The sequence below is a fragment of the Wolffia australiana genome, chromosome 13 (assembly GCF_029677425.1).
Source record: "Wolffia australiana isolate 7733 chromosome 13, ASM2967742v1".
Classification (NCBI taxonomy): Eukaryota; Viridiplantae; Streptophyta; class Magnoliopsida; order Alismatales; family Araceae; genus Wolffia; species Wolffia australiana.
In genome coordinates this window covers 4,871,691-4,889,219 of record NC_135847.1, presented here as the reverse complement: position 1 = coordinate 4,889,219, position 17,529 = coordinate 4,871,691, and the positions used below count along the sequence as shown (strand labels likewise).

The 17,529-nt window shown below is 40.6% G+C and overlaps 1 protein-coding gene across 2 annotated transcripts; it reads left to right on the top strand.

Moving 5' to 3' along the window:
- Window positions 1-9,007: 9,007 nt before the first annotated feature.
- LOC144710830 (putative membrane protein At3g27390) lies at window positions 9,008-16,309 on the top strand. Of its 2 annotated transcripts, XM_078584646.1 has the most exons (10): window positions 9,008-9,384; window positions 9,477-9,585; window positions 9,656-9,848; window positions 10,996-11,132; window positions 12,219-12,507; window positions 13,003-13,109; window positions 13,177-13,303; window positions 14,208-14,644; window positions 15,676-15,760; window positions 15,920-16,056. In XM_078584646.1, exons 1-9 carry the CDS (start codon window positions 9,291-9,293, stop codon window positions 15,716-15,718), a joined length of 1,536 nt encoding a protein of 511 aa, XP_078440772.1. In that variant the 5' UTR covers window positions 9,008-9,290; the 3' UTR covers window positions 15,719-15,760; window positions 15,920-16,056. The 2 variants fall into 2 exon arrangements, with proteins under 2 accessions (XP_078440772.1, XP_078440771.1); XM_078584645.1 differs by lacking the exon at window positions 15,676-15,760 and having other exon boundaries at window positions 9,010-9,384; window positions 15,920-16,309.
- The last annotated feature ends 1,220 nt before the right edge of the window (window positions 16,310-17,529 follow it).

The following is a 17,529-nucleotide window of genomic DNA, read 5'->3' as shown; positions in this document are numbered from 1 at the left end:
CGTCATCTCCGTTGCTACAATCATTGACATCCTCCTCCGCTCGCCACCAACACTTTAGTGTCATGAGTAGCTCGATGCTATCCGTTGTCAGCCTTGTCCGCTTGTAGTTGATGACGGCACGAGCAGTGGAGAAAAATCTCCCCGAAGGCGCACTTGTCTCCGAGACTGATAAGAACTCCTTCACAATTACTGTTAAACCAGGATACGAGTGCTCACCTATGACCTTCCATCAGTGTAATGGTTCCGTCCCCCTGATAGGAAGTGAAGTAATGTAGACATCCAGCTCGTATAGTGTGATCATTATCTAGCAACAACTCATCAAGTGCTTCACTAAATAAAGCTGTCGTTGTCCAAATGGGATAAAAACACCTGGAGGGAGCTGAATCAGTCATAATTTGATCATTTCTGCTGTTGGGTGTAGCTAACAAATTCCTTACATAACTGTTGACTTTGTCTTGGTAGTCACGGTCGATTAACTGTCCCTTCATGGATGGATCAATGAGCGCAGCAACAGTGAGGGCATGGTTACGATTGAGGATGGTTGAATATTTATTCAGCTTGGTATTCATTGCTTGACAAGCATTATAGACGGAAGTTTGTTACCATGATGATATAACACTATTCACCTGAAACAAGGTTGATTCTCGGATTGCCTACATGACACTATCAAGATGTTTTGTCATTGCTCTGAGGATGATAATTGCTTCATTTGCAGTTGGTGACTTAGATTGACAAGTGAGCGATGTGGCCATCACAAGGGGCTGCAGTATCCCTGCAAAATCTTTGATCAAGTGCTGGTCAGATATTTTCTGCTGGTCAGATATGTTGCATCTGAATTTTTTTCATCCCTAAGACATGAAGTACCTCAACGCATCGCATCTAGTAACGCGGGGCTTCTTCTGTTCTCTATTTGAACCATTGTATGATGACTCATCCTCCCAGACATAACTGTGAACTCTAGGTCGTGTGATGATTCACCGTCTTCCATCCTAATAGTTAAATGGAAGGTGACATGGATAAAAAATCTGTCAAGCGGTCAGTTCGGATTCTTTTTCCCCGAAGCTTTGTTATCCATAGAGGAGGGGGCAAATCCTCCTCAGTGATGCTTCTTTTATGAGGGATAACTCTTTTTCCACTAGATATCTAGTGAGGGAAGAGATGATCTTGAGAGGTAATTGAGGGAAATAACCACATACCCAATGAACCAATCCAAAGAATAATCTTGAGAGGTAGTGGGAGTATTTGAGAGAAAGAGAGTGAGAGAGAGGGAGTAATTAAGAGAAAGAGAATGAGAGAGAGGGAGTAATTGAGGGAAAGAGAATAAGAGAGAGTAGGGGCGTAATTCAGAGAAACAGAATGAGAGTACTAAAGAGAGTCATTGAGGGAGTAAGAAAGTGAGAAATAGGGGTGAGAGATAGTGGGAGTATTTGAGAGAAAGAGAGAGAGAGGGTGTAATTGAAATAAAGAGAGTAAGAGAGAGTAGGGATTAATTGAGAGAATGAGAGAGAGTAAGACAGTCATTGAGGGAGTAAGCGAGTCATTGAGAGAATGAGAGAGAGTAAGACAGTCATAGATGGAGTAAGAGAGTCATTGACAGAGTAAGGGATTGAAAAACAGGGTAAGACGAAGTAAGTGATAGCACCCCAAATTCGGTCTTTATTTCATGTTATTAGCACAATTTTATACATTTAAAGAGCTTAAAATGTGGTTGTTATCCTGTATTTACATAAAAATACTGTTTTCAAGTGATTTCTAATTTTTCCATAATTTTCTGTTATTTCTATGAATTTTAAGGGATATATTTGAGCTTGAAATGATTATTTTTGAAGAAAATGGCAAGTTTAATAATTAATTTTGAGGTTTATTAGTACGGGTATGAATCAGTGAATTTTTTAGGATGTTATTGGATTTTTCAGAAATTTATTTGAGGAAGAAATACCATTTTGTTAAGAAAAAAAGATATATGTATAAGGAAAAAAATGAGTACTAAGATTATTTTCAAACTTTGAAGGGCTTTTCTTAAATTTTCATTGCAATGATGCCCTCAAAATAGCTCTTGGTCGTGGTTGCAGGCGTAAAGATATCATTTAAATTTTTCTAGGGTTCTATTACAAATGATTTAATATTTATTTAATGTTTTTTATGAAAAACCAGAGGAGAGAGAATGCGCAAGGGGTATATACACAATTATTTTTGGGCGGCATCCCGCAGAAATTTTATCTTTTAAAAAGGATTTATGTGTAAAACCACCAGGCGACCGTCAATTGCGACGACGTGGCCTCATCACAGCCGGCGGATGAGAATCCGACGGCGGGTAGTGCTACCACCCAGTGGGCGGTAAGTTTACCGCACGCACGAGCGGTGACGTGGCGCGTTCCGAATAGTAAGAACGAAGATAAAATCCACATTTACGTGCGTATCAAAAAGTATACAAATCGAGAACTTATGAGTTTTTCTTTGTTTTTATTTTCTCCAGGGGGGTACGTGGCGCAACGAAAACGAACCCGCCTGTAGAAGTTGAAAATTCACCGTCCAGTCAGAGGACGACACCTCAGCGCACGGTTTACAAGAAAATTTGGTTTAAATTATAAATGGATTTAAATCCAATGGCTAATATTAGTTTAAATTCATTTATTCATAACGTTTGATCCATAAGTCCGATTGAGATGAATTTTTTATGGATTTGCTTGTCTTGATCCCCTCTTTCTATCTATACAGTTGGATCATTGAGATCAAGCCTATATTGATAGATAAAAATTAATTACTAATTAGAGGTAAAATGGTAATTTTTACCATTTAACCTAAGTATAAATGCCTAATTTCGAGAGGAGTGGGTCATTCTTGATGGTTCTCTATCACAGCTGCAAGACAGAGAGGAGCCCCAGCCTGGATCTGTTTGGTACCTTTCCCTTCATTTTATTTGAATTTTTGGTGCATTTTGGATGAAATTAGTTTAATTTCTTGATTGTTCTTCTTGATTCTGGTCTAAACCTCTAAATCGTTTGGCTTGAGCGGCATGTACAAGCCCTGATTAGGATTTAGAGGAGTAATTGAGAGATTTAACTGGGTATTCAAGTGCATTTCAAAAGAAAACAAAAAACTTTAAATTCTAGGGTATTAAAATTTATTTTTCATTATTATCTAATAGTGTAGTTAGTTCTGAATTATCAAACCTACAAAAACCAACCAACCAAATCAAAATTTTATTCTTAATCCCTCTATTTGAATTCTTTGATCCTTTCATTTGGATCAATTAATTCAACTTAGAGCTCCCTTACTTCTTCTACTCTTCTCATCTCTTCTACCTCCCTCTCTAAATTCCGTGTCTAATTAGGTTGATTTGATCTTCATTGAAGATAAAATTAATCCTAATTAGGGTTGAGTTATCGAAAAAATCATCGAATTGAACTCCTTACTAGCCTCCCTTGGACGATACCTCTACTCATCATTGTACATCTTAAGTTATGTTTTATAAATTTTATTGTATGAGCTAAGAATTGACAACGACAAGGGTTTAAAATTGCATAAAATTCACCCCTATTTTTGGCTTATCAATAAGAAAGCGAGAAATAGGGCTAAGAGATAGTGTCACACGGTCAAATCCCGATCTCGGTCTCTTGCTCGAATCTGACGTGTGCCGGACTCAGTGCTTGGAGCAAAACACTAAGCAACCTTGATCTCTTGTAGCGGAACTCTTTGCAATTGCTTAAGATCGCATAGAAGGGGTTTGAGGAGATGGTGGGACGCAGCCCCGTCGGGGAATAGGGTCATTGCATTAATATCATAGAAAGATTACATTGTAGTTGGAACGATTACAAGGGAGAAGACGAGGGGTGATCCGTTGAACGAGGTGAGGCGCATCGCGTTAAGGTAGTGTCGCCTCTCCACCTTGAGGCAGCCGCTCCGTGCGCACACGCCTGCTTTGCTGCTACACATGTGCCTTCGAGCCGGACACCGTGCGCCCGCGAGCGTGGTGATCATACACGCCACCAGCACCCGCGTTGACACCTTTGAGTGCAGTCTGTGTGATGCCGCCACATTTGGCGCCTCAAGCTGGGAGCTGCGTGCCTAGCACTACCCGCGGGGATGTCGCACGCCCCCATGCTGCCTCGGCACTCTGAGTGCGCCACTTGCCTTAGTTTCCTGGCGAGATGTTTCCCAACTGCGTGCCCCGCACACGCAATGCGCGCGCTTCCCACGCGGCTGATGCATGGCACCCTGCACAACTCCGCGCACTGCACCCGCAGCACGCTGCCCGGCCTACGCGTCCCGCGCCCGTGCACGACACCTACTGCTCGCGAGCAGCGCTTGGCGCTGGCGCACAATGCTTGGCATGCGCGCGCTCACGCTTGTCGGCCCACATGCCCAGCATGCACGGACTTCACATGATACGTCCCGCCTTAGGCGCTAACGGGCATGTGCACCGTCCATAGTGTATCACCACATACGGGGGCGATGGCCTGAAGATCAAGTTTGGGCATCGCTAACCATAGATGACTCAGTCATTAAGTATTGTGAGTCTCAACGTGAACACACCCTCCCAATAAGCACGCAGGCCTCTGGGCAGGGAATGCCGCCTAGTTAGGGGCCTAACAGATAGTGAGAGAATTTGAGAGAAAGAGGGTGAGAGAGAGGGGGTAATTGAGAGAACGAGAGTATGATAGAGTAGGGAGTAATTGAGAGAAACAGAATGAGAGTGAGTAAGAGAGTCATTGAAGGAGAAATAGAGTCATCGAGAGAATGAGAGAGAGTAAGAGAATCATTCAGGAGTAAGAGAGTCATTGAGAGAGTAAGAGAGTGAGAAACAGGGGTAAGAGGGAGTAAGAGAGTGAGAAATAGGGGTAACAGGGAGTAAGAAAGTGAGAAATAGGACTAAGAGATAGTGAGAGTGTTTGAGAGAACGATAGTGAGAGAGAGAGGAAGTAATTGAGAGAAAGAGAGTAAGAGAAGGTAGGGAGTAATTGAAAGAATGAGAGAGAGTAAGACAGTCATTGAGGGAGTAAGAGAGTCATTGAGAGAGTAAGAGAGTGAGACACAGGAGTAAGGGGGAGTAAGAAAGTGAGAAATAGGGGTAAGAGATAGTGGGAGTATTTGAGAGAAAGAGTGAGAGAGAAAGGGAGTAATTGAGAGAAAGAGAGTACGAGAGAGTAGGGAGTAATTGAAAGTAAGAGAATAAGAGAGAGACATTGAGAGAGAAACTAAACTAATCTACAATTCTCCATTTTGCAGAAACTAAACTAATAATGAACTAATCTACAATTCTCCATTTTGCAGAAACTAAACTAATAATGAATCAATCTACAATTATCCATTTTTCAGAAACTAAACTATACTATTTTGCAGGAACTAATCTACAGTTCTCCATTTTGCAGAAATTAAACTAACCCAATAATAATGAAAAAACATGATAACGTATATACAAGATACATTGCAGTGGAGGCAATTCTGGCACAAAATTTTCAAGAGTGAAGAGGGAACCCCAACTTCAGTCTTCATTCTTCAACACGGTCAGAAACTCAGAATGAGAGTGAGAGAGAGAGTGGAGAGAGTGGAGACCCGACAAAGGAAGAGAGTGAGAGAGGGTGGGGAACTGACGGAGACCGACCAAGTGAATGCCCGACCGATGAAGATCGACGAAGAGAGTCACAGTCTTCAGCCCGCAGACCCTTATTCAAAACTATAGAAAAAAATTGGTAAAAAAATCGCACAATCTCAATACACATGACCGCGGTCGATGTGCAGTGCGATTTAATATAACCCTGTCCGATGTGCGGTCCGAAACATCTAACCAAACTGCACATTGGTCTAAAATCGCACCGGTCGCACCTAAGGACCAATCCTAGAGAGAGAGAAAGAAATAGAGACAAAGACAGACAAAGAGAAATAAAGAGAGAGACAATGAGAAAGAGAGCGAGAGACAGAGAGAATAGAGAGAGAGATAAATAAATAAAGAGAGATATTCAGAAATAGAAAGAGAGAGAGAGAGACAGAGAGAAATAAAGAGAGAAGGAGAGAGATGGAGAGAGAGATAGAAAGACATAGATAAATAGAAATAGAGAGGTAGAGAGATAGAAAGAGAGAGACAGAAAGAGATAGAAAGAGAGAGATAGAAAGAGAGAGACAAAACGAGATAGAAAGAGAGAGATAGATAGCAAGTAGGCATCGGGGATCGGATCGGATCAGATCGTTCAAATCGTAATCAACAGATTCGAACGAACAAAAGCTGATTTGAACGATTTGTTCGAGTCTTTCGATCGAACAAACCCTTTGGTCGTGTTCGATCGAAAGTTTCGAATGAACAATTTGGTTTGTTCGTGTTCGATTGCCATTTGTTCGACCTTGTTCGAACAAGTTCGAACAATTTCGAACAAATGGCCAGCGGCGCCAGTGACCGCCAGCGACTCTCTCTGGCGGCCGCCGGCACCGCTGGCGGTCGCTGGCGGCCTTTGGCCGGTGCTGGTGGCTGCTGGCCGGAGCTGACGGCTGCTAGCCGGTGCTGGCGGCCGCTGGCCGGCGTTAGCGGCCGCAAGCCGGTGCTGGCGGCGGCTGGATGGTCGCTGGCTGGTGCTGGGTGGCCGCTGGCGGCCGCTTGCCGGCTCTAGCGGCCGCTGGTCTGCGCTAGCAGCCGCTGGCAAGCTCTGGCGCCCGCTTGCTGGCACTAGCGACCGCTGGCGGCCGCTTGCTGGCTCTGGCGGCCGCTGGCCGGCGTTAGCGGCTGCTGGCGGCTCTTGCGGCCGCTGACCGGCGCTAGCGGTCGTTGGTCGGCGCTGGCGGCCGCTGGCATGCTCTGGCGGCCGCTTGCCGGCGCTGGCGGCCACAGAATGGTCGCTGGCTGGTGCTAGGCGATGGCTGGTCGGGCTGGGTGGCCACTGGCCGGCGCTGGCCGCCTTCAGATTTGAACATTCGATTCGATCCGATTCGAACAACGTGTTCGAATCAGATCTTAGTCGAACATTCGATCTGAACAGCCACCTTGTTCGAACAATCCGATCCGAACAGATGCTCAGTTCGGGTTCGGATCGGATTTGAACGGGGCAGATCGATGTTTGGATTCGATCGTTCGAATGCCCAATCCGATTGAACATTTGAACGATCTGTCCGAATCCCCGAAGCCTAATAGCAAGAGAGAGAGATATTTAGAGAGAGACAAATAGAAATAGAGAGAGATAGAAAGAGAGATAGAGAGATAGAACGAGAGAGACAGAGAGAGATAGAGAGAGAAATAAATAGAAATAGAGAGAGAAATAAATAGAAATAGAAAGACATAGATATATAGAAAGAGAGAGAGATAGAAAGAGAGACAGAGAGAGAGAGAGACAGATGGAGAGAGATATAGAAAGAGAGAGATATAGAGATAGAGGGACAGATAGAGATTGAGAGAGATATAGAAAGAGAGAGATAGAGAGATAGAGAGAGATAGAAAGAAATAAAAAGAGAGAGAGAGATGGAGAGAGATATAGAAAGAGAGAGATAGAGAGATAGAGAGAGATAGAAAGAAATAAAAAGAGAGAGAGAGATGGAGAGAGATATAGAAAGAGAGAGATAGAGAGACAGAGAGAGATAGAAAGAAATAGAAAGAGAGAGAGATGGAGAGAGATATAGAAAGAGAGAGATAGATAGATAGAGAGACAGAGAGAGATAGAGAGAAATAAATAGAAATAGCGAGAGATAGAGAGAAATAGAAAGAGATAGATTAATAGAAAGAGAGATAGAAAGACATAGATAAATAGAAAGAGAGAGAGAGATAGAGATATAGAAAGAGAGAGAGTGAGAGATAGAAAGAGAGATAGAGAAATAAATAGATATAGTGAGAGATAGAGAGAGATAGAAAGAGATAGATAAATAGAAAGAGAGAGAGATAGAAAGACATAGATAAATAGAAAGAGAGAGAGAGATAGAGAGATAGAAAGAGAGAGAGAGAGAGAGATAGAAAGAGAGAGAGAGAGTGAGAGATAGAAAGAAAGAGAGAGAGAGAGTGAGAGATAGAAAGAGAGAGAGAGTGAGAGATTGAGAGAGATATAAAAAGATAGATATAGAAAGATAGAGACAGAGAGATAGACTGACAGAGAGAGATAGAAAGAGAGATAGAGAGAAATAAATAGAAATAGTGAGAGAAAAAGAGAGAGATAGAAAGAGATAGATAAATATAAAGAGAGAGAGATAGATAGAAAGAGAGAGAGTCAGATATGGAGAGAGATCTAGAAAGAGAGAGAGTCAGATATGGAGAGAGATCTAGAAAGAGAGAGAGTCAGATATGGAGAGAGATCTAGAAAGAGAGATAGAAAGATAGAGAGATAGAGAGATAGAAAGAGAGAGAGAGATAAATAGATAGAAAGAGAAATATATACAGAGAGATAGAGATATATATATATATATATACAGAGAGACAGAGAGAGATATATACAGAGAGATAGAGAGAGAAAGAGAGATAGATAGATAGAGAGAGAGATATATATACAGAGAGATAGAGAGAGAGAAAAAAAGAGAGATAGATATATAGATAGATAGATAGATAGATAGAGAGATAGATAGATATATAGATAGATAGATAGATAGATAGATAGAGAGATAGATAGATATATAGATAGATAGATAGATAGAGAGATATATAAATACAGAGAGATAGAGAGAGATAGAGAGAGAGAGAGAGATAGATAGATAGATAGATAGACAGAGAGATAGATCGATAGATAGATGGAAATAGAGAGAGAGAGATAGAGAGACACAGAAAGATATAGATAGATAGATAGACAGAGAGATAGATCGATAGAAAGAGACAGATAGAAAGAGATATATAGAGAGATAGAGAGAGATAGAAATAGAGAGAGATAGAAAGAGAGATAGTCAGATAAAGAGAGAAAGAGACAGAGACATAGAGAGATAGATAGAGAGAGTGAGATAGAAAGAGAGATAGAGATGGAGATATAGATAGAGAGAGTGAGATAGAAAGAGAGATAGAGATGGAGATATAGATAGAGAGTGAGATTGAGAGAGAGAGAGAGAGAGAGAGAGAGAGAGAGAGAAAGACAGGATAGCAAACTTTGGGGGCTTCGCGGCCCCCAAAAGATGCCTCCCTCGCTCTCACACACCTCAGAAGAGAGTGGAGGGAGGGTGTTCAGTTTGTCAGTTAGAGACAAGGCCAACAGGAACCGAGAAGACGTGTAGAGAAGCCTGGGATTTTTGCCCTGTTTGCACCGTCCGGAAGGCGTGAAGCCCACCCATGTCCTATAATCCCTCAAATCTCCTCAACAGTAGGATTATCAGCCTTGTTCCTCCTTGATTGATTCACTATGGAGCCGCCCACGAGCTTCTGTTCTTCCTTCTGGAGCTTCATCGTCTTCTTGCCCTTCTTCGCTGGGCTACTCCTTCTGGGCATCTTAAAGGGTAACGCAGAATCACTCTCCTGGGCTTGTTTTTTTCTTCATTTTGAAAACTGGGTAGTGAAAAATCTCGCTGAATTTGCCCTTTTTACTCAGGAACCCTTCTCTGCCCATTAATCTGTACCATCATGAGCATCGGAAACTCCGCTGTTATTCTCGGTCTTTGGCCTGCTCATTGTCTCTGGACTTTTTATTGTATTGCCAGGTTTTGTTCTGCTTCATGCATTTCGGTTGATAATTTCTTTATGAACTTATTCCGTGTTCTTCCGCTGCAGAAGCAAAATCCTGGGTCCTGTTCTGAAGATCGTTGTGTTTATTGGTGTGGCTGTTGTTTTGATTCTTTGGCCGATTGTGGGTGTTGCTGGGAGTGTGATCGGAGGCGCAGGATATGGATTTTTTTCGCCACTGATGGCTACATTTGAGGCAGTCGGAGAGGGAAAGACGGACAAGTTTAGACGTTGTTTCGTGGTATGATTTCTTGGTGTTTTTTTTTTTTGCACATAATTGGTGAAGCTTGATGATTTTGTTCTTTCAAAAACTTGGTCCCATTGGAATTTTTGGAAAGAGGGTAGTTGGTTGAAAGTATGTCGGATATTATTTCTGTCATGTATTTTCTCCAATTCGTGATGAAGTTTGACAGGATCGAACTTGGTTTGAGTTCATATCATTTTTCTATTTTTCTCATATTAATGATGAAGTTTGGTGATTCATTTTTTGAAAAACTTTAATCTTTTGATGAAATTTCATAGGATAGAACATGTTACAACTTCAGATTATTTCTCATTTTAATTATGAATTTTGATGATTTAGTTTTTGAAAATTTTGATCTAATGATTAAATTTGGAAGTGTAGAAGTTGGTATGACTACGGATTATTTCTCTAATTTATTTTATCTTACTCATAATGAATTTTGATGTTTTAGTCATTGAAAAACTTTGAGCTAATTATAAAGTTTGGCAGGATGGAACTGGGTTTGACTTCGGATTATTTCTCTAATTTTCTCGTACTGATGATGAAGTTTGATGTTTTATTCATTGAAAAAACTTTAAGCTAATAATAAAGTTTGGTAGGATGGAACTGGGTTTGACTTCAGATTATTTCTCTGATTTCCTCATACTGATGATGAAGTTTTATGTTTTATTCATCGAAAAACTTCAACCTAATAATCAAGTTTCGTAGGATGGAACTTGGTATGACTTCCGATTATTTCTCTGATTTTCTCTTACTGATGATGAAGGTTGATGTTTTATTCATTGAAAAACTTTGAGCTAATTATAAAGATTGGTAGGATGGAACTTGGCATGGCTTCGGATTATTTCTCTGATTTTCTGCTACTAATGATGAAGTTTAAGTTTAAAGTTTTATTTTTTAAGTTTGCTAATGATCAATTTTAGTAGGATGGAACTGGGTTTGACTTCGGATTATTTCTCTAATTTTCTCGTACTGATGATGAAGTTTGATGGTTTATTCATTGAAAAACTGCGATCTAACTATAAACTATGGAACTTGGTGTGATTTCAGATTATTTCTCTGATCTTCTGATACAAATGATGAAGTTTTAATGTAAGGTTTTTAATTTTTTGAAAAACTTTGTTCTAATGTTTGAGCTTGGTAGGATGGAACTTGGTCAACGGTGAGGGGAAGCTGCACCGTGGTGAGGGATCTCTCTGATGTGTGCTTCTATTCATATTTCTCCATCATGGATGATCTTCGACTGCGTTCTCCTCCTCATGGCCAGCGATATGAGATCAGGTTTGTTCTGAATTTAGTTTTATTAGTTTATTTTCCTTTTTTATTGTTATTTTCCATTCCCAGAAGAAGAAAGTCAATAATCTCAAGAACCAGCCCTAACAAAATATGATATAATGTTAGTTCTGAATGAGGTATTCCTAGTTTTTGTCTTTTTATTGTTATTTATCATTTCCATAAAAAAACGTCAATTTACTAAAGGACCAGCCCTAACTAAGTGTTTAATTCGGTTAGTTTTGAATTTAGTTTTCTTAGTTTATTTCCTTAGGTTTGTATTTTTGAAAGAAATATCCTTATTTTTGTTAAGAACCAGCCCTAACAAAATAAAGTATTAGGTTAGTTCTGAATTAAGGTTTCTTAGTTCATTTGCCATTATATTGTTATTTATCATTTCCAGAAGAAGAAAGTCAATAATCTCAAGAACCAACCCTAAACAAAGTATATATAGACTTAGGTTAGTTCTGAATTTAGCTTTCTTAGTTTATTATTGCTATTTTAAGAACCAGCCCTAACAAAATATAGTTTTAGAATATTTCTGAATCAAATTTCCTTAGTTTATTTGCCTACTCTTTTTATTGATGTTTACCATTTTCCAGAAGAAAATCAATAATCTCGAGAACCTGCCCTTACAAAGTATATTGTTAGGGTTAGTCCTGAATTTAGCTTTCTTAGTTTATTTTTCATAAATTATTAATATAAATATAAATTCTTTGGGTATCAGTCACAGTAGCCAAATAAGCATAATAAATGTAAACAACACAAATCCATTGGCTATCATGAAAATAATAAATATGGCTTTTTTGAGCTAGCGTAAATATTTTCGTCCATTTTAAAAGAGGCCATTGTTTTTTGAGCAAACATAAACAAATCCAAGGGCTTCTTTTAGTATGTTTTTATTTTCTCACTTGCACAATTCCAGTTAATAAATTACCCTCACCTTCATTTCTAGCAAAAAGTGAAATATATTTGAATGCATGTCGCAACTTATGAATCATACTAGATGAATGAAGACTGCATTATCATATTGATTAAACTTTATTTATCATTTTTTTCTGTATAAACATGATCAAATCTATGTAACATGGACAGCATTATGTACCTGGTGGCCTCTATCTTGGTGGGCTTGGCTGGAATCATGATTGACATAATAGGGATCTCTCTAATTGCCATCTGCAAGAGTCCATACATGCTTGTAAAAGGGTGGCAGAGGCTGTTCCATGATCTCATCGGCAGAGAAGGTCCGTTTCTTGAGACTGCGTGTGTGCCCTTCGCCGCCCTCGCAATCCTTCTCTGGCCCGCCACCGTCATCGCCGCCCTCGTCGCTTCCCTTCTCTCCGCCTTCCTCCTCGGCGGGTATGCCACTGTAGTCACTTACCAGGTAAGGATCATCCTGATCAATTCAAAAACCCGATTTTAATGTTTGATGAATGAAGATCAATCCAATAGTAACATCTTAATTGGCTGCTAGAATCCATGGTATCAGTCAGATCACACCATCACAGTCACCTTCATGATGGCACATTCATCATCATCATCATCATAATTTGGCCTAGCCACACACAAATGGATGATGATTCAAATTTATCTTTGTTGTCATCACGGATGATGATGGAGCTGATCAAATGATAACCACCTACATATAATCTGACTGTACCGCAAATACTTTAAGTTTTGCTATGATAAGTTGCTCGAAAATGCAATCAAGTCTGTTCAATAAATGATGATGATGATGGTGATGATGTGATGATGATGATGTGATGATGATTTGTTTTTTTTGAAAGAAAAGTAGGGCAGACCACCCGGAAACCGGTGGTCCACCTAGATGATGTGATGATGATGATGATGATGTGATGATGATAATGATGGTGGACAGGAGAGATCTGTTACGATGGGCATGAGATACATCATAGCATCAGTGGCCATGTACGACGAGTACAGCAATGATATGCTGGATATGGGGGAAGGATCCTGCTTACCCAGGTGAGAAGCTGATCTTCAAGAGGAAACCAGAATAGGGGAGGGGTTAATTCTATTGGTGGTTGCTCAGGCTTGGCTACAGGAAAGGAGAGTATGTCGCAAAAGGGCAGAGCTTCGGCTCGCGAGGTTCAAGCTCGAAGACTGCCTCTCGCTCTGTATCCTTCAAGAACTCTGTCCTTGAATTGAACCCACTCAAGGTATGTTCCTCTTCTGAAGATGGACTCTTAGATGGATAGATAGATACAAGGATATATCGATTATACATATACGGATATTTAGATCGAGTGATTAAAATGCACGTCTATCTAGGAAGAGATTTATACATGACTCTACATTCTAAATAGATAGAGGGAGAGACACATATATATGTACATCTATTTAGAAAGAGAGATATACGTAACTGTACATTCTAAATAGATAGAGGGAGAGATGCACATATATGTACATCTATCTAGAAAGAGAGATATACGTAACTGTACATTCCAAAGAGATAGAGGGAGAGATGCACATATATGTACATCTTTCTAGAAAGAGAGATATACGTAACTGTACATTCTAAACAGAAAGAGGGAGAGATGCACATATATGTACATCTATTTAGAAAGAGAGATGTACGTAACTGTACATTCTAAAGAGAGAGAGGGAGATATGTACATCTTTCTAGAAAGAGAGATATACGTAACTGTACATTCCAAACAGAAAGAGGGAGAGATGCACATATATGTACATCTTTCTAGAAAGAGAGATATACGTAACTGTACATTCTAAATAGATAGAGGGAGAGATGCACATATATGTACATCTATCTAGAAAGGGTAATCTAAATCACTGTACATTCTAAATAGATAGAGGGAGAGATGCACATACATGTAAATCAATCTAGAAAGAGATATTTATAGAGAGAGAGATATATGTGCATAGATGTACATCATGTTAGAGAGAGAAATCGATACACATGTATGTCTAAATCTGCATAGAGAATTAGAGATTTATATCCAGCAACGCAGAAAGAGATGCAAATAGATGCACATCCAGCTAATAGATAGAGATCATCTGGGTATTATTTTTGAAATCTGGCGAATGATTTTTGGGGGGGGACAGCTGCTTGAGCACTTGTTTGCAGAATGCGAGGTGTATGGGGAGGAATTGATCTCAAAGGGGTTGATAACGGCAGAAGAAGTCGGGGATTATTCAAAGGCAGGAAAGGGAGTGGTGAGAGTGGGCTTACCTGCGTACGCAATTCTGCGCACGCTGCTGCGGTCGGCGGCGGCGGAGGCGGAGGGGATCTTGCTCAGCGACGAGACGGAGATTACGGCGTCGAACAAGCCTCGAGACACCTTCTTCGACTGGTTCTTGGAGCCGCTGATCATCATCAAGGAGCAAATTCGGGCCGAGAAGCTCTCCTGCGAGGAAGAAGAGTACCTTTGCCGGCTTGTTCTCTTCGCTGGGGACTCCATCCGTGCCAAGGAATCGACTTCTGGCGGCCCTCTTGAGTTTGCGGAGCGACGCCGGGCTGAGATTGACGCCATTGCTCGCAGGTTTCCTTCTCTCTCTCTCTCTATAAACAGATCCTTATTTTCCCCCTCTCTATATCTCTCTCTAAAGATCGAAAGCTCACCACCTCTCTCTAAAGCAGTTTACCAAAATTCATCTTCTCTCCATGCTTTCCATCTCTAAACTGCGAAAATTCATCCTCTTTTTCTTCGTTTCTCCGTCTCTATATCTCTCTCTAAAGATCGAAAGCTCACCTTCTCTCTCTAAACCATCCATCCTCTACCATGATCCATTCTTTCCGCATCTCTAAATTGACAAATTCACCCTCTTTTTCTTCATTCCCCACCTCTCAATATCTCTCTCTAAAGATGGAAAGTTCACCACCTCTCTCTAAACCATCCATCCTCAACCATGGTCCATTCTTTCCATCTCTAAACTGCGAAAAATCCTCTTTTTTTGCTGCACCAAAGTCATTCTCTCTACCTTGTCTTTCTCTGATCTGGGAGAATTACTGAGAAAGTAAACTTCTGTTCTACATCACTCTCTCTACACATCGAAAGTTCACCTTTCTCTCTCTAACCATTCTTCCACTACCATCATGCATTCTTTCCATCTCCAAACTGCGACAATTCATCTTCTTCATTCTCTTTCTCCGAACTGGGAAACTTCTCCACTCTTCTCCACCCAATTCTCCCAAGAGTTACTGTGAAAGTGAACTTCTGTATTGCATCAATCTCTCTAAACATTCAAAGTTCATCCCCTCTCTCTCTCTCTCTATCATTCTTCCAGAAACATCGTCTTTTCTTTCCATTTCTTAGCTGAGAAAAATCATTCTTTTTCTGCTTCTTTACCAATCCTCTTCTTTCTCTTTCTCTGAACTGGTGAACTTCTCCAATTCTCTCTAACTCATCGTCCCAAGAATTACTGTGGGAGTAAACTTTTGTTCTACATCACTCTATCATTCGATCAACCCTCTCTGAGCCAGTATTTATCAAACATCTTCTCCTCTTTTCCTCTATGTACATCAATCTCTATCAAACATGTTCTCTCTTACTTCTCTCTCTGTAAATTTCAGAACTTGGCCCAGCAGTTTGCGGAATTCTAACATAATCAACTGACCCTTCTTTGGGAACATGGAGCTCACCCACTCTCTCTAAAAAGTGAAAGTTTTCTCTCACCTCAATACCATGACATGCATTGTACTCACTCCATTCTCTTTCTATGCTTAGGAAGCTCCTCACCCTTTTCTCTCTCTTAACCCTCATCCTTCCTCTAGCTCTTTCTCTCTCCTGATATTCTTGTTCTTGCATTGTGTAAAGGTTGCAGGGAATTACCAGGGCGATTTCGCGGTATCCAACGTACAAGCGCCAGATTGACGGGCTGGCGAAATCTCTTCAGGAGAAATTGACGGCCAGGATCTACCAAGATTCTCAATCGAACGGCGGGAGGGTGCCGGTTATGAATTTGAGCTCGGAGAACACCTCGGAGAAGAACATGGCAGCAAATCTGGTCTGATCTCTAGCAGTAACTAGATGTGTATGTGATCTTAGAAAATATCGTTCAATCGATCAATGTTTTAATTTTCTTTGCAAGAATGATATGTACGATCGCGAAGAAATGTTGAAGATTGACTGGGATATGGTGGTTAATCCCGGCCTTCAACTACGCAGATCGAGCTTTATTCGAAGGCAAACTTGGATGAGATCGCATCGACGTGCAATACCTCCATAGGCGCCTTCGTGGTTAACAATTTCATAGGGCTAATAATCACGGAAAACGAAATGTAGAGCAAGTTCGAGTAAGAAATCCGAATCAGAATCGATGAAAATTCGCATTCTCAAAACCCTAATTCTAGAAAAAACAACTGCAGTTCTGAGATATCACAGATTCAACAAAACTACAGAGAGCAAGAAATTCAGAATGGAGTAACGCCGATTACATAAATCTCACAGATCAAAAGATCATCCTATAATAAAGAACCGATTAATCCAGATATCTTCCAACAATAAAATATCCGAAAGAGAAACGATAAACATACTATCACAGATTAAACAAGACTACAACCGGCAAGAACAACTTCAGAATGGAGTTACACCGATTAAAAAATCATCAAGTTAATAATCAATGAAATGCAGAAACAATCGATCTTGAAATCATTCAAGACAAAAATCCGAAAGAGAGACGGTAGACACGCATTCTGAAATCCCTTATACGAGATAAAAAGACTGCGATTATGAACAGAAATGTGACAAATTCAACAAGAATACAAAAGGCAAGAACAACTACACAACGGAGTAAAGGCGATTGATCAAATCAATGAAACAAATCTATCGACCATCGAATTAGAAATTGAAGAAACAGGAAGCCGAGTTGAGTGTGCAGAAAAGAGATTGGCTGCAATTTGAGACTAGAGGATGGGTATAAATAGTTCCTCAACAAACCCTAGGCCCAAAATGTCACTATCAGAGGCCCATTAAATATATAATAGAAGCTCTGGCAGTTATGCAAAGCTTTTTGGCCTTGGCTTTGAGTTTAGAAATTTGGAAATTTGACTTTTCGAGGAATGGCAAAGGTCATCTGTCGTGTCATTCGTCATTATAATGGATTTGCGGGCAGTGATGGATGACGTGACAAAATACCCGTGACAGGTGATGTGACGGGAGGACCGTCACTGGTGATGGTGATAGAATTTTAAATGATGAAAAAAGGGGAAAACAGAAAAATAATAATAATATTGTGTTATATTTAGAAGAAAGAGAGAGATATCGAGAGAGATCGACCTAGAGAGAGCCACAGGGGGAAGAGAGAGAGATAGAAGGAGAGGGGGGGGACCAGCAAGGGAAAGCAAGTTTGAGAGAGAGGGGGTGGGGGACCAAAAGAGAGAGGAAGAGGGAGAAAGAGGGGGAACTGAAAGAGAGAGGAAGAGGGA

What these genes read in the sequence shown, in the direction of transcription:
- LOC144710830 (XM_078584645.1), top strand. Translation starts at nt 9,291, where the DNA reads ATGGAGCCGCCCACGAGCTTCTGTTCTTCCTTCTGGAGCTTCATCGTC. An exon ending in CCACTGTAGTCACTTACCAG is followed by an intron (nt 12,508 to 13,002) that starts GTAAGGATCATC and finishes GATGGTGGACAG; the next exon opens with GAGAGATCTGTTACGATGGG. An exon ending in GAAGGATCCTGCTTACCCAG is followed by an intron (nt 13,110 to 13,176) that starts GTGAGAAGCTGA and finishes GTGGTTGCTCAG; the next exon opens with GCTTGGCTACAGGAAAGGAG.